General features: G+C 37.2%; 2 protein-coding genes across 7 annotated transcripts; both read left to right on the top strand.

The window, feature by feature from the left end:
• Positions 1-5,084, top strand: LOC129315589 (sec14 cytosolic factor). 4 transcript variants are annotated; one of them, XM_054959411.1, is made up of 7 exons: positions 1-238; positions 1,207-1,315; positions 1,722-1,873; positions 2,777-2,872; positions 3,394-3,650; positions 3,826-4,046; positions 4,436-5,084. In XM_054959411.1, the coding sequence occupies exons 1-7, from the start codon at positions 228-230 to the stop codon at positions 4,808-4,810; spliced, it is 1,221 nt and encodes a 406-aa protein (XP_054815386.1). In that variant the 5' UTR covers positions 1-227; the 3' UTR covers positions 4,811-5,084. The 4 variants fall into 4 exon arrangements, with proteins under 4 accessions (XP_054815386.1, XP_054815383.1, XP_054815384.1 ...); XM_054959408.1 differs by having other exon boundaries at positions 937-1,315; XM_054959409.1 differs by having other exon boundaries at positions 5-134; positions 937-1,315.
• Positions 5,085-7,434: 2,350 nt separating this feature from the next.
• On the top strand, positions 7,435-11,256 carry LOC129315974 (UDP-glucuronic acid decarboxylase 6). Of its 3 annotated transcripts, none has more exons than XM_054960170.1 (13): positions 7,435-7,581; positions 8,019-8,150; positions 8,246-8,332; positions 8,472-8,559; positions 8,848-8,939; positions 9,182-9,246; positions 9,341-9,429; positions 9,661-9,738; positions 9,846-9,939; positions 10,228-10,294; positions 10,383-10,446; positions 10,522-10,562; positions 10,755-11,256. In XM_054960170.1, exons 2-13 carry the CDS (start codon positions 8,043-8,045, stop codon positions 10,938-10,940), a joined length of 1,059 nt encoding a protein of 352 aa, XP_054816145.1. In that variant the 5' UTR covers positions 7,435-7,581; positions 8,019-8,042; the 3' UTR covers positions 10,941-11,256. The 3 variants fall into 3 exon arrangements, with proteins under 3 accessions (XP_054816145.1, XP_054816143.1, XP_054816144.1); XM_054960168.1 differs by lacking the exon at positions 7,435-7,581 and adding an exon at positions 7,739-7,890; XM_054960169.1 differs by lacking the exon at positions 7,435-7,581 and adding an exon at positions 7,756-7,894.
• The last annotated feature ends 4,162 nt before the right edge of the window (positions 11,257-15,418 follow it).

The raw sequence follows: 15,418 nt of genomic DNA, 5'->3' as shown, positions 1-15,418 counted from the left end.
TACACGAATTCACACTGAGGAAGGACATTCTCTAGCCATCAGTTTCCACCGTACGGACTTGAGAACTGGAGAGAGTTCCGGATGGTTGACAATTGTTCGGGGTCCTCCCTAATTGTTGTCGCACTTTCCGCAAGGTCTGAGACTGATCCATCGTTCGAGAAAAATTCTTTGATCTGATCCGCTGTATAGCTTCCGTCCGATCTTTCTGTTATCTTTGTTGTCCCCTAATGCTGACACTGTAAGTTGAAATTATATTGCAGGTGATGTTTTGAAAACTTTCAATACCTTGTTTTTGTTTATCCGAATGACTTGGACTTGGTTTTTATGTTATCGGAGTTTTTAGCAAATATTCAGAATAGTTATACGACTTTCGTGCTTATGTATAAAAGCCTCTCTAAATTTTGAAATACTGCTAGCTACGTATTCAAAATTGACAGCATTTTCTCCTGGATTATAATATTTATTTGAATTGAATTATTTAAATTTCACAAGAAATTGCCGTCTCAGTGACAACTTCAGATTTTTAAGAAAAATATTATTTCGTTTGTTACTTAGGGGAATGAAACTGTCATCTTTGATTAGCTTTGTTCCTGCATAGAGGCTTTGAGGTTATTGTTTTTAGGCGTGAGCTCGTTTTTTCTTAGTCGCAGCTTTGCATCTGTATCTGTGTTTGCACAGTTCATTTTGAAGTAGTTGAACTACAATTACGTGTGCTTTCTGCATTGTAGGGACAACATATTGATCTCTTGTTGCCTCTGTTGTTAATATTACTGTTTACTTGTTTAGTTACTTCTCAAGATCCAGCTCTTTGAGCTCCATCTCTACCATATAATAGTTAAATTTATTCTAGATGATAGATAGAAGTCACTGCAATATAATTGTATCTGCTGTAATTTCTTGAATTTGAATACTTGCTTTTGTTGCACTGCTCGTCAGGGAACTTCTCATTCAGTCAGTATAAATGGGAGACACGTTGAGTTACCCTAACTCAATTAAGAATTCTAAGACAAGCAATCTCGTCACTGGAAAAAAAACATATAATAAATCTCTGGTTGCGTCTCGCCCTAAAAGTTTTGCCCAGAAAAACTATGAACAGCTTGTTTCGCTGACTCATGGTGGCTTTGGAAGTAGAACTGTGGGTCATTTGACCTTTTTCTTACTTAAAGTTGCTGCATTAGAAAGTGTAAGGAGGTTCTCGAAAAACAGGTGCCCAATTGTATGGAGAGGCCTTCAGGCTTTACAAATCCTTTGCTATCCACCGTTCAAATGGATTCAGAGGTGGGAACCCTTCAAAGGTTTGGTCAAAAGCATGCAGGTTTGTAATTATAGATTTCTGAAGGTCTCATGATGTATGTGAATGGCATCTTATTGCATCAATTATGATATTGGATAAATAGCTTTGGGTACGGTATAGATCTTGATTTTTAAGAAGTTTTTCTTTTCTTGGATGGCTTCTACTATCATAAGCACCAGCATATTTAGCGTCTTGCAAGTCTCTTCAACAAATGTCTTGCTCTTGCAATATCAGTAGAGAAGCAACATTAGATAGCATGATCTGAAATCATTGATATAGTTTCCAATAATTAACCTGCCCCCCTTTTGCCATTTTTTATGAAGGTGGATGTCTTTATTTATTTACCTTTATTGTCTTTTTATTCCCCTGACATCCTAATTATGACTATATTCATGAGTCAATGGCTAATAGATTTCTTTGCTACAAGATCCTATCAAGACCATTACTTGTTCTTTCAATTGCGACGGCTTTTAATGACCAATCGGAATGTAGTGATGGAATGACAGATTGTCATTCTGATTCCTCTGATTCAGAAGTATGCTCAGAATCATCTTCAGTGCAGACTAATTCACATACAAGGTAGGCAGAGTTATTAATGAATATGATCAATGCATTTTATTCTGCCTCATTTAGATAAATTCCTAAACAAATTGTTGCATTCATGAACCGAAAATAAAAAAAAAAAAATCTTCTTTACAACCTGAATAGTATTTTCGATCTTTTTGGTTCAATTTTAATTTAGTCCCCTAAATTCCAGTATTTCCATTCAAGTCCCTGCTAGAATTTTAGTGAGGTACAAAATTATTGGGCTCAATTGGTGTTACTAAATTATGACTGCCAGCATTGTTGTGAGATACTGAAATCAGATATGACTGACTTCTGAGAATCAGAGATGACTACTTGGGTGTAAGCTACTAGCCCGTGAGTATGGTAATCCATCCACTAAATTTGGTGCAAAGCAAAATAATTTTGACTGGGAGACAGTGGAATAGTTTCCACAACTTGAGATTGGTTAAAAATTTGGAGAAGGTTGGTGATTTAAGTGAAACTTAATAGCACTGTTTATTGGCTTTTAAAGTCTGATTGAGCCTTTTTCTTTCTTGTTAAATATTTTTTAGACATTCAAAATCATTGTAGGCTTCTGAGATTTTAGATAGAAACTTAATAGCACTGTTTATTGGCTTTTAAAGTCTGATTGAGCCTTTTTCTTTCTTGTTAAATATTTTTTAGACATTCAAAATCATTGTAGGCTTCTGAGATTTTAGACCTTGCAAAAGATCCATTGAAGGTAAAGGGATGCCATCTACTTTGCTAGAGAGGGGCAGGGACTTTCTCCAAAAGTAATGTAGGATATTGATATCTGTTGCACCATGCATCTGAACAGCATAATTTAGATGTTTACTGTTAACACAATTTAAACTGGGTGTATCCTTGCTTTTACGAGTTATACTTGCAAGCTCCTATTTTCAATGCATTTTGCAGTCATTGTGAGACAGATCCTCAAATTTTAGAATCTGAAAAGTGGTTGATTCAACTGTACAAAGAACTGGAAAATCAAGGGATCACACTGTCAGAAAGGTATTTATAATCACTATGCATCCACTGAACTATTTCAGAAGATACTGTGTTGTGCTTATAATAGTATAACAAATTTTCTAGTAAATTGGGTTACTGGATGTTCCAAAAATTGCAGTGATTATGAAATTATATAAGTGGCATAAATCTGCTATTTTTGCTTTTCAAAAATAGAAGCGCAAAAATTTTCATAAATGATCATATATTGCGTTTTAGAATTTAGCCCCTTATATGGAGTTGAATGTACTCTATAATTTTTGTTCTGCAAATAAAATTAATGTAAGTTGCACAGTCTGAATATTGCTCATCAATTTGTGTATTTTGCATGCATGCAAAAGTCTGTTAGATATTCAAACTATTAACAACAACCATTGTCTTTTGATATTATATTATTGCGTATCTTTGGGTAAATTCTGAAATCCTTGCTTGGAGTTGCCTTAAAAGTTAGCGATAACATATTTACTTGTATATTTCTTGGCTTTTTCTCCTATGGCAGCAACCGTGATTTGGTAGTATTTATGCAGAATTGATGAGAATGAGCTCCGGAGGTTTTATACAGCTTCTAACAATGACTTTTCAAGCTTCCTTGCCTCAGTCAAGAGAACAATTCTCTGGAGGGAAACTTACAGAATTCTTTCAGGAGAAGAGCTGGAAATGTGGTCAGATTTGGTGTTTTGGCATGGTTCTGATGTGATGCACCGACCCTGCCTCATTGTCAGGCTTGGGATCGCTTGCAGAACTTTGGTATCACAAGATAGAGCTCGATTTTCTCAGGCAGTCAGTATGTCTTTCTTTTTGGCATGCAGTATTTCTTTTCCTTACCTTTAGCTCCTAATTATGCTGTGTTTTGTGGCAGTAATGTTTTTCTTTTCTCATTTGATTTTCTATTAAAGATATGTAGTCCCATAGTCCTATCGCTTGCTGTGTTTAAATAGCATTCATGGCTGTCACTGCAGTATCACAGGTAGAATATGGAGTCCTGCACTTGGTTGATTCTGACCACCCTCAAGTTACAGTATTGGTGGACTGTGAAGGGTTATCTCCATTGAGAATTCCCATGCAAATGATGAGATCTTGTTCTTCCCTTCTGCAAGATCACTTTCCTAACCTTCTTGGTTGTTTGCTTGTCATACGACTTCCAGCAGTTGTTCGTGTTGTTGCTCAGACTTTTATTCAAGTAAACTTTACCCTCCAATTTATTTGGCTTATAATGACAAAGAATGTAGGAAGAAAATGCTTCAAAATGGTCTTTCTTTTGGATATGGTTGAGGTTGGTTGTGCAGTATAAGCGAGGGATTGCTTTGATGACAGTGTTTTGATTGAGAAAAGCATTTCCCTATCTTCCTTGACAAAAATATAGCAGCCTCTTCAATATAATGCAGCCCAACAATAATAGTGTCAAGCTTCCCATATGATTAATTGCTTATCTGCATGCCTGCTGGTTGTTATCAGCAATTGCCTTTTACATCCTTTGGATAATTTATTTATGCTGCTTTAGATGTGAACTAACATGAGCATCTGAATCATAGGGGTTTTCAATTCTTTTTAACTGTTTTTTGGCTGAAGGTTTTGAAGCCGGTTACGAGGAAAAAGTTGAAGATAGAAGGAGAGATGTATCAGAAGGTTCTTTATGACTTTCTGCCCACTCTGCCATCATATCTTGGAGGTAAATGCACTTGCATGAAATGTTCTAAATCTGGCAGGAGGAATATGCAATTACCTTATGCAACTGGGACCAGCAGCGGGATAGATAGTGAAGCTGATATTAGTGACAATGAGGATTCACCATCGTCACATCCATCCCTTGAATTAGATGGCCACCTACTTGGTAATTATGACCAATTATTGAGAACCGCTATCTTAAGTGTTCTCATGTTTTGGGTTTTCATTGCTTTTAGTGCTGGATTATTTGATCCTAGTGGTCGTCATTTGCCCTTGTGATGCAAGACTTGCCAGCCTAACTTTTACTCGTAGGTGAATGCTTTGTTTTTTTTGTTTTTTTGTTTTGGGGGAGAACCTAGAGCACAATGGCGTCTTGCAATCCATGTAGCCGACCCCACCTAGTGTGATAAAGGCTTGTTGTTGTTGTTGTTGTTGTTGTTGTTTTGGGGGAGAACCTAATAGGTGGAGTGTGCTCTCTTTCCTTTTTGTTTTCTTGAATCAGTATGTGGTGTTATCACCCGTGCCTTCCCCTGGAAAACACTTCATTCAGCTTCTACCGTCTCTACCTATGAAGTGGTCAAGGCCTTACTCCATTCCTTCCTAGGAAGGAATGCGGCCTTGGCTTACTGGTATGAGGAACTGACAATAAGTCTTAATGAGCGTTTAATTAAGCTGTCAGTTTCTGTCTGCGCAAAACGGGTGATTCCCAAATTGTTGTTCGAACTTTTGTATTTTTGTTTGAAGTTATACGAGTGCCGTTGCTCAGAAGAATAAAGTCATGAAGTAGCCACATTGCCCTGCTCTCTTCAGTAGCTTTCAGGTGTGGTCGGTCTAATATACCGGAACATTTTGGGTTCGAGACGCAGCACTCTTACGGAGAATGAAGTAGTCACTACGTGCGTTAAAAAAAAAAACAAGTAGCTGTTATAGGCAATAATGACGACCCCAAAGCTAAGACATTCTGGCGCCAATCGAGGGTTTGAGACTGGCTGCTATGAAGTTCAAATGTAACAGCATTCAGATGCATTGAGCGAACTCCCATTGTCCATGACACAGTAACATTGCTTTTCGACTTCCCGTTCTCCGTAAGTAAATGATATCGGAATCATCATATTAAACATGTCGTTCAATGCATCTGATTTGTTTAAAGCAACAGACAAACCTGCACTTCTCTGTTGAAGAAACAGACATACCATGTTGTGAGAGATCTGATTTGTTTAAAGAAACAGATAAACACACATTGGTGCTGTGTTCTTGATCATGGAAAATGCAAGTGAACTTAAAATAGATATAACTTTTCAATATGATGCTTTAAATATATTTTAAAATTTTGTCATCAAAAACTTGATTCTTTCAATTTAGTTCTCAAACATTTTTTTCCAAGCCAAATCTTCTTGGAGAAGCACTAGTGACTGTCTTTTATTGATCATGATTTAGTGCCTGTCTTTTTTCATTCACAATGATGCAGCATTTTTACTTTGCTCCAATGCCAAGAGTCCCGCAAATCACTAGCACGAGCTCACAGCACATAACGGTATGGATCAATGTGAAAATTTCTTATTCTAGATGTGACTAATCTAGGCAGATTCAAAGTTCAAATCCTATAAGGGTGAGGTAGCTGACAAGTATTTTTTCAAAATTCTGAGCATTGTTCTTTACCCATGGATAGAGGAAGAAGCTCAGTTTTCTTGATCTTGACAGAAAACTCTCTCTCGCGCCAAAATCCAACAACACAGTAAACAATATCATCTTGGTCCAAAAAAGTAAATGAACGTTGAATAAGGGATGCCAGAATTTCGGAAAGCAACATTTACCAAATCCATTTCATTCATGAATATATCGATAATTACTAGTCGCGAGTCCATTAACCGTATCCTGATTGTCCAGACTCCAGTCTAGGGGCATGCATGAGCAAATTACACTCGTCTTCGACTTTGCCTCTCTATATAAAACCTGACCCAACAGCCAACACTGACTAACCCACTCTAAGGCTTTAAGATTAATCCAAACCGACAAAACCCCATTATACTCAAGATCCCGACCAATGACAAAGCCAAAGCCTTGTGGCTTACGTCAATGCCCTTCATCCTATCATGCGAGCGGACTCTCTCCTGAACCGGAGACAATCCGAACTCGTATCACGCATGGACGATCCTTTATACACATAACCTAATGTTGCGTTTAGATTGATAAAAATTTGAATTTAAATTTGGTTTTGAGTCAAGTCTTTTATTTAAAAACATAAAAATCTATAAAATTGGATTAAATTCAAATTCATTTCTTATTATTATTGTTTTATATTTTTTAAATTCTCTATACATTCTATTATTTAAAATTTCAATCACCCTGATTCTTTTATTTGCTTCACATTTTCACTCTTCTCTCATCCTTTGTTATTGTCTCCCGTCAAAAAGTAGAAGTATGTTTACATTCTCAATCTTCTATTTTCACTTTAAATCTTAAACTTTTTTTTAAAAAAAATATTTTACACTATTTAAATAAAAAAATTTAAATATATAAATTTTAAATATAAATCTATCATTCAAACATTTCCTAAATATATTACTACAGTGAACATGAGAGAAATATTATTATTTTAAGGAATTCATGCATTTAGTTATTTATTTTGCGCGGGATGGTAATTGTTATTCCTAAATTTATTCACGGGTCCCAAGATATTATTATAATAATTTGTAAGACAGCATAAACGAAGGACAATCTCAGATCCACGGCTTGCGTTAAATTTAAGAATTAAGACGGATGTCATTGGTGTTGTCCAGTGTCCACATTCACCTTCCTGTCAAAGCGAGTCTCTTTAAACAATTAATTAATTAATTTGTCCGACGCGCCTAGCACCTTGGAAATACGTTATCTTGTGCAGACAGCTCATGTAGCACTCTCGTCGTGTGACTTCCCCAGACTTAGGCGCATAATTCTTGGGCCTACATGGACTCTACTTGCTTATCCATCCGTAGTTCTCTCTCAAATCGGCCTCTCAGTTGAGTACCCTGTATTTTCTTCGTATACAATTCACTTCCTTTGCCCAATTGGTAAGACATTCAAATCTTTTTTTTTTTTGGTATTTTTCAGCCTGTCTTTTTTTGGTAGTTTGGTGGGACTCCTGTTTTGTCAGAGTTGTCGTTGCCTTGGAGCTTTCATGATGGACTCCAACTTTCCGTGAGTTTGAAGGCTCCGAAATTGAATTATTTGTCTTTTTTCTTTATTTTCCAATTTTGCTTTGGGTGGGAGAATCCTCAATTTCGTGATCTATTTCCTTCTATAAAATGAACCTCTGATCGTGGATTGTTTCAATCTGAAGTCACAACTGAGCTGTTTTGGGATTTTGGTTTGGTCTCTGTGTAAGTTTAGCAATCAAGTCCATTTCCGTTTCTTTTACTGTCTCTGTCTTCCCAGCCCCATATGCTATGTATCTTCTGGATTTGATGCTGCAATAAAATTAGATTACTCATCCAATGCTTATGTGCAGGATTAAATTTCAGAAGTTTTGAAAATGGCAACAAATTCTTCTAATGGAGAGCACCGAACAACGACAACGACAACACTGACAACAAAGTCACCTCCCTTGCCTTCTCCCTTGCGCTTTTCCAAGTTCTTTCAGGTGAACTGCCGCGTTGCCTATTGGCGTCCCAATGCCACTCTGATTTGTTATCATGATTTCTTGTTCTGACCAATATTTCTGATTCCTGACAACAGCCCAACATGAGAATTCTGGTCACCGGAGGAGCAGGATTCATCGGCTCTCACTTAGTTGACAGATTAATGCAGAATGAGAAAAATGAGGTTAGTATGCCTGATATCTTTCTGGACATGGTTATCAACTTCAGGGTTGAAATGATGGTTCTGAACTAATGGGATTCTTCAGTTTCTGAGCAACAATAATTTTTTTATGCAACAAATGATAGGCTCTTTGTCTAAATAGGTTATTGTTGCTGACAACTTCTTCACTGGATCCAAGGATAACCTGAGAAAATGGATTGGTCATCCTAGATTTGAGTTGATTCGTCATGGTACATTTTGATCTTTTCTCCTTTGTGATATGCCTAAGAAATGGTATTCATATGGTGCAATGTTAAAGCAGATACAAAACTAACTGTTTTTTCAACATTTCTTAACCAAGTCACTATTAAAGATCAGCTAACACCATGATTTTGTACTCAATAAATAGATGTGGGACCCTTATATTGCATGGAGATTGAGATGGACCACATTTGCATGGCCTATTAATACCGTTGCTTCTTATGTACTTTATATATATATTGATTATATGTATTTGTTTTTATTTTTCCCTCTAATAGATGTGACAGAGCAATTGTTTATTGAGGTTGATCAGATCTACCATCTTGCTTGTCCTGCTTCTCCAATTTTCTACAAATACAATCCCGTGAAGGTGGGGAATTTTAGAATCTCTTTTTATTCTACATCATTAATCGTTTGCTCACTATGCATACATGTTCTTGTAAACCGTATAAAAAATTAGCTCCAATACCTTACTCATCCCTTCTCCCCCTTCTCCCTCCTGACACTCAAGTGTGCATCGATTTCTCGTACGTTTCCCATGGACACTGCTATTCTGGTTAAAAATTCTATGTGAAACTTGAGAGACTAACTTTTACATAAATAACTGTACAGACTATAAAGACAAATGTGATAGGAACACTGAACATGCTTGGGCTTGCGAAACGAGTGGGAGCAAGGTTGGGATAGTTTATAAGTTTCATTTTCTTGTTAACTGATAATTTGAGATGCAATCGTTAGTTGGTTTTAACCTGTGGTAGTTTCACTTATCAGGATTTTGTTAACGTCTACTTCAGAAGTATATGGGGATCCTCTTGTGCATCCACAACCAGAAAGTTATTGGGGCAATGTGAACCCTATTGGTACATGCATGCCTATCTCTATTAAAATTTGTAACTGTGGCATTTTGAGTAGGGTCACTGGTGATTGACTCATGGAATTAGGTCCTCAATTACTAACCTTCCATTATTTCATATTAAACATGGTGAAAGTATTCTGGTTAAAAAAAAAAAAGAAAAATGATAGAAGTACAAGTATATATTTTCGCAAAGCCCATGATGATATAGTCTAACTTAAAATGATGTCTATAACAGGAGTTCGGAGTTGCTATGATGAGGGAAAGCGTGTGGCAGAAACTTTGATGTTTGACTATCATAGGCAGCATGGAATAGGCAATTTCTTTGTCTTCTTTTCCTATTGAGTAACTCCTCATTCTGTAGGGTAGCGTGAAGTCAAGTTTTCCTTTGTTTTTTACTTCATGAGACGTCTATTTTCACAGAAATACGCATTGCCAGAATCTTCAACACATATGGACCACGCATGAATATTGATGATGGGCGAGTTGTGAGCAACTTTATTGCTCAAGCACTTCGGTATTTCCTAAAACTTCACAATGATTAAATTGATAAATTATGTGCATTTCCTGTTTCAATCTCAAAAGAAAATATTGGTGCAATATGTTAAAAATGACAGGGATAGTTGCTAAAGTGAGGTATAACGTGTTTTTTCATGAGCATTTTGTTTACTTGATATCTACTATAAATTTGATTTTAACACCTCACTTTAGTTTTCTAGTCATAACTTTCTTATTTTCATGTCATTGTACCCATTTCCAAAAGGATCTTCTACCTATCACTCTCATATGATCTTGCGTATTACAGTGGGGAGCCCCTGACTGTCCAAGTTCCCGGAACACAAACTCGTAGCTTCTGCTATGTCTCCGATATGGTTTATATAATACACAAATCTCATTTGTGATTTGCTGCTTTGATTTACTAGTGGATCTGACTGATATCACATGTTTGGAATTTGTTAGGTTGATGGCCTTATCCGTCTAATGGAAGGAGAAAACACTGGTCCAATCAACCTTGGGAATCCAGGTTACACTACGAGCACAAAGTCTCTGTGCAAAGCTCTTTCTTGTGGTTACTAATTTAAATTTCTTATTTTTACAGGTGAATTTACGATGATTGAACTTGCTGAGACAGTGAAGGAGGTGATTTGCTTTATTTCCATTGTCATTCACATCTAAGTCTGATTACTTCTTGCCATTCTAAGAATAAGATCTTCATTGATTGTAAAAGGAAGCTTTATTACACCTACATGCAATTTACTTGATCTCTTGTTCTATTAGAGTTCTTGGTGAAATATTTGAAGGTAATTGAATGCTTTATGACTGTTGTTGCAGCTTATTAATCCAGGTGTGGAGATAAAGATGGTGGAAAACACTCCTGATGATCCTCGGCAGAGAAAACCGGACATAACAAAAGCGAAGGAATCGCTAGGGTGGGAACCAAAGGTCAAGCTGCGAGATGGTCTTCCTCTAATGGAAGAGGATTTCCGTCTCAGGCTTGGAGTTGCCAAAAAGAATTAATACAAGTTCTTTTTGCTCCATATGGATATTGGATAACAATTGGGAAAAGCCTATTATCATCAGCCTTTAGGTATTTCACGTTCGTGATTACGATGGGCAAATTTGCAGAGGTTGCTTGTGTTTGTATTGGATAAATAAAATTGTACTTCTCGTCTTTTCAACCGTTTTTTTCCCCCATCTAATGGCGTCCGGAGGGCTAGGAGGGCCATTTTGAACTTGTTCAGATTTTGATAGTTTATGTTTGATTGTCTGTTCATATTATTCAAGGGAGACTATTTTTTTTAATAACAACAAAGATACAATTGTCACGCAAGAAGCCTGATTTCTTGATATTAAGTTATAGGTACGAGCTTTATCCCAACGATCCCAACTCAGGCCAATAGCATGGAGACCCATCTAATCCTCTTCGGTCTAGAGGTGAGCAAAATTGAATTAAAATAGAAAATCGAACCAAATCAAATTGAATTTTGTCAATTTGATTCGATCTATTCAATTTTTTAATTTGATTCGATTTTCTTTTAATGATTAGTTCGACTAGTTCGATTTGGTTTGAGAATTCAATAATCAAATAAATCGAATTGATTGAATTATCTATATTTTTTCTTTCATATTTTTGAAAATGTGAATAAATTTTCATCTAGGTGAGTAAAAAACACCTTTTTACTACTTACAGTAATAGTATTTTTTTTGGTTTATTGTAATGTTCTAATTTTTTATTTCTATAATTTAGTTTTTATTGCAATAGTACCGAATCTTATTAGTTTTTTCATAAATTATGGTATAAGATTGTTATTTTTTTTTGTTGGGCTTTCAACATTAAGGGAAAAAATTTTGATAGAAGAATATATGAATAATTAAATTTCATGCACTCAAACAAAGCCCATAAATCGAATAGATCAATCGAATCGAATCATTAAAATTCGGTTCGGTTATGTATTTCAATTCGATTCGATTTAAATTATTTATATAATTCAGTCGATCGGTTTTAGAGAAATTAAAACCGAACCAACCGAATGCTCACCCCTACTTCAGCCTATTACATACAAACTGATGCCAACTCACACCATTAGAATGGAGACCATGATTGCCTAACAAGACCTAGCAAGAATGCAAGATTTGAATTGTTGACATAGCTTAATGTTTGCGCTAAATATGAAATGTCACTCAAATAAGTCACAGGGTTAGTTGGGCTGAGTAATTAAAACATCAGACCCAATATAAACAAAAGGGGTCAGCCTCGAGGTTCAATAAAGGTCACAATAAGTAAACGTGCCGAAATTCTGTTAGTTGCAAATATTAGACCATTGACACAAAGACACAATCTCAAGTAATGCCGAAATCTATGCCCAAGTATTTCGATGAAACGGGCTGGTTACCAAAATAGAGAGCATGAAATAAAGATCGTGCCATGAGTTTCGCAAGATCCTTGATTCTTCGGTAAAATGTGCTAGGTTTTAAAGAGGAGGCTACCACTACTCTGACACTATAAATAGAAGAAGAAAATACAAAAGAAATTAGTCAACACTCAATTAAAGACTCAAAATTTTACATTCGTTAACCCTTTTTAGTTTTCAGTTTTAGGTCTGTAATCTTTTCACATTTCAATAACAATCTAACACTTGTTCTACCAAAGCCTTATATCTTTTTACATTCGAGTAAATTGCAGTAAGGGAGCTCAGGACCCTTTTGTTATTAATTGAGACTCAGCGTCTCTGGCATGCCTGGTACTTATTGTTCACACACGAACAATTTTTGACATGCTCGGTAGGACCTGTGTAACAAAGATGGCAAGGATGCAAAAAGACAAAAGGACTGATGAAACAGGTGCTGATACTCATGAACCAAAAGGGACCTCTGCGCACACAGGGTTAGAACACTTATCACCTGATGCTGAAGTAACCAAACATCGTGAGAACATAGCGCTGATAATGATAGGTAGTAGCAGCACGAGCCCTGGCTCAAAGTTAGGAAGTGGATAACCTAGCCCACTGATCATATCTAATGGACCAATGGCAGAAGTGCTGCGGGGAATTCAAGACTAGATGGATAAGCAGCCAGAAGAGAACCAAAGGTTCTTTGCACTATCCCTAGAAACGTCAGAATGCAAGGAGAAAGAACAACAGCAGATCATGATGCAGGCTTTGCATGATAGCATGATGAACATAATTGTGTCATTAAGAGGCACTCCTCTAAAAGTAGGCTCAAGTTTAGGGCTGTTTGGAGGGCAGCAAGCAGGAATCAATGTAGGTGCTGGCCATCGGAGTCATACACTTGTAAGAGACATGTCTAACCCTTAAATATTTTCTCATACTCATCCTTTAAGTAATCCTTTATATTATTTACAGGACCTCAGCACGAGTAGCCCGGGGGGCACAGCAATGATCCTAGAGCGTCAAATTGAGCCTTAAAACCAACTAGTGAACATAGAGGCCCTAAGGAATGCCATCCAAGATATACATGGACTAGGGTTGAGGCTAATCAACCGCCCCACCTTCTCAAAACCATATCCAGAGTACATAGACAGGGACAACTCATACCCTCAGGGATATTGGATCCCTGACTTCACGTTGTTCTCGAGGGACAAAATGCAGTCGACATTGAAACTCATCGAGAGGTTCACAATCTAATGTGGTGAGATTGCTAATTATGATAACTTTACTAACTTAAAACTGAGATTATTCCCAAATACTCTCACGGGCCCGGCGTTCACATGGTATATGTCACTGCCCCGTAACTCAATCATCAGCTGGATAGAAATTGAGTAAAAGTTCTAATACAATTCTATAAAATAGAGCCTTAGTTCAACATAGTAGAACTCTACATGCTCACACAACGGGCTGGAGAGACGACATACCAATACTTGGCGAGGTTCAAATGTCTGAGGAGCAGGTGCCATGTGTCACTTCCAAAAACTGAATTCATCAAGCTAGCACAAGCAGGATTGGATATAGAATTTTGAAAGAAATTCTAGGGGATGGAATTTTGAGATTTTTACGAACTCGAGGCCAAAGTATAGGGTTATAAGGAACTGCTTAAGGAAGGGGACTATCATCGATAGACTACGACAGGAACCTATTTCGGAGACTTAGATGTGACGGTGGCAGAACTAAAGAATGCTGGCAATTGCACATGCCCAGCTCTGATAAGAAAGGCCAGAGAGCTTCCTAAAAGACCGAATGCAATCCAATACACTTTTGATACCACTAAAACAGAGAAAATCTTTGATTTCCTCCTCTAAGAAAACTTTATCTCTATGCCTGCTGATTATAAAATCCCTTCGAAGGAAGAACAGAGAGGGAAGGAATACTGTAAGTATCATCACTCATGGCGTCATAACACCAAGGCATGTTGGGGGTTCAAGAATGTCATTCAGGATTGGATCAATAAGGGAGTTCTAAAATTTCCTAAGGAAGAATTCATGGTTGTAGATAAGGACTCTTTCCCACTATTTGCCACAGTTAATGTGGTGCAGATAAATTCTAGCAAACGATGACCTAAGAGAAGTGATGGTAGGTAGAAAGATGGTAAACCTTAGAATGTCTAGAACAGGGATAAAGTGACTCAAGAAAACTCTAAGACAGTATAGAACTACTTGGGAAAACCTACGAGCCAGTCCAACAGGAACAAGTCTTTTAGATGGGATGTGGGATCGGAAGGGCAGAATATTAAAAGCCCGAATGACTCTAAGGTAGTTTGAGATTTCTTAGGAGAAATCCAGAATGAAGACTGCTAAAAGAATATGAAAAAATAGCAAATGACCTTTAGGATGGGATATTGGCCTGGGAGGATTGATAATGATAAAACCATATAGATCTAAGGTAGTCTGGGACCACCTAAGGGAGCCATCTAAGGATGAGATATCAAGTACTTGACGCCCTCAGGAGTAGGTGTACCATTCACAGGGACACCAACGGGCTGGGACATAGGCCCTAACGACCTAGCTTTACCATCATTAATGACATCAGAAAGCAACGCAGAGCTTCCTTCAAAGCTAAAAGCCACTAGGGGCTCAGGCAAGTTCGTTACGCTGCTTAGCAATGTGCCGCTTTTGAAATAGAGAATTGTGAGATATAAGAAGTTCTCAGCTGCCTTAACAAAGACCCAGAAATGATGTCTTCAACAAAAATGGGCTGTTGAGAGATACCTCAAATACTAGAAAATTGAGGTACAAGATAGCCCCGACATTCAACAAGAGGCTAACCATTTCAGAAGGAAGTCCACTGAGGATCAAGATGAAGGGAGTGAGAATGAAAATTAGTGTGATGAGACCATTCACGTGGGGGAGATACCACTTAACCTCTGATACATGGTCTCATTAACACTGCCTTCTCAGTCTCGGTCCACTATTAGTGGTACCCAAGACTAGCAGAAACAAAGCTCCTCGAGGCCGATACAGGCGAGCCTATATCAATATTGCCTAATAGAGCTAAAGAAAGAAGAAAACTATAAATCTATGAGGATGCAGACGTAGAAAGAGA

The sequence above is a fragment of the Prosopis cineraria genome, unplaced genomic scaffold (assembly GCF_029017545.1).
Source record: "Prosopis cineraria cultivar Desert tree isolate PC_DT_omini unplaced genomic scaffold, ASM2901754v1 PC7, whole genome shotgun sequence".
In the NCBI taxonomy this organism is placed as follows: domain Eukaryota; kingdom Viridiplantae; phylum Streptophyta; class Magnoliopsida; order Fabales; family Fabaceae; genus Prosopis; species Prosopis cineraria.
Note: the sequence above shows the minus strand (reverse complement) of the source record. Positions and strands in the feature narration are given on the sequence as shown.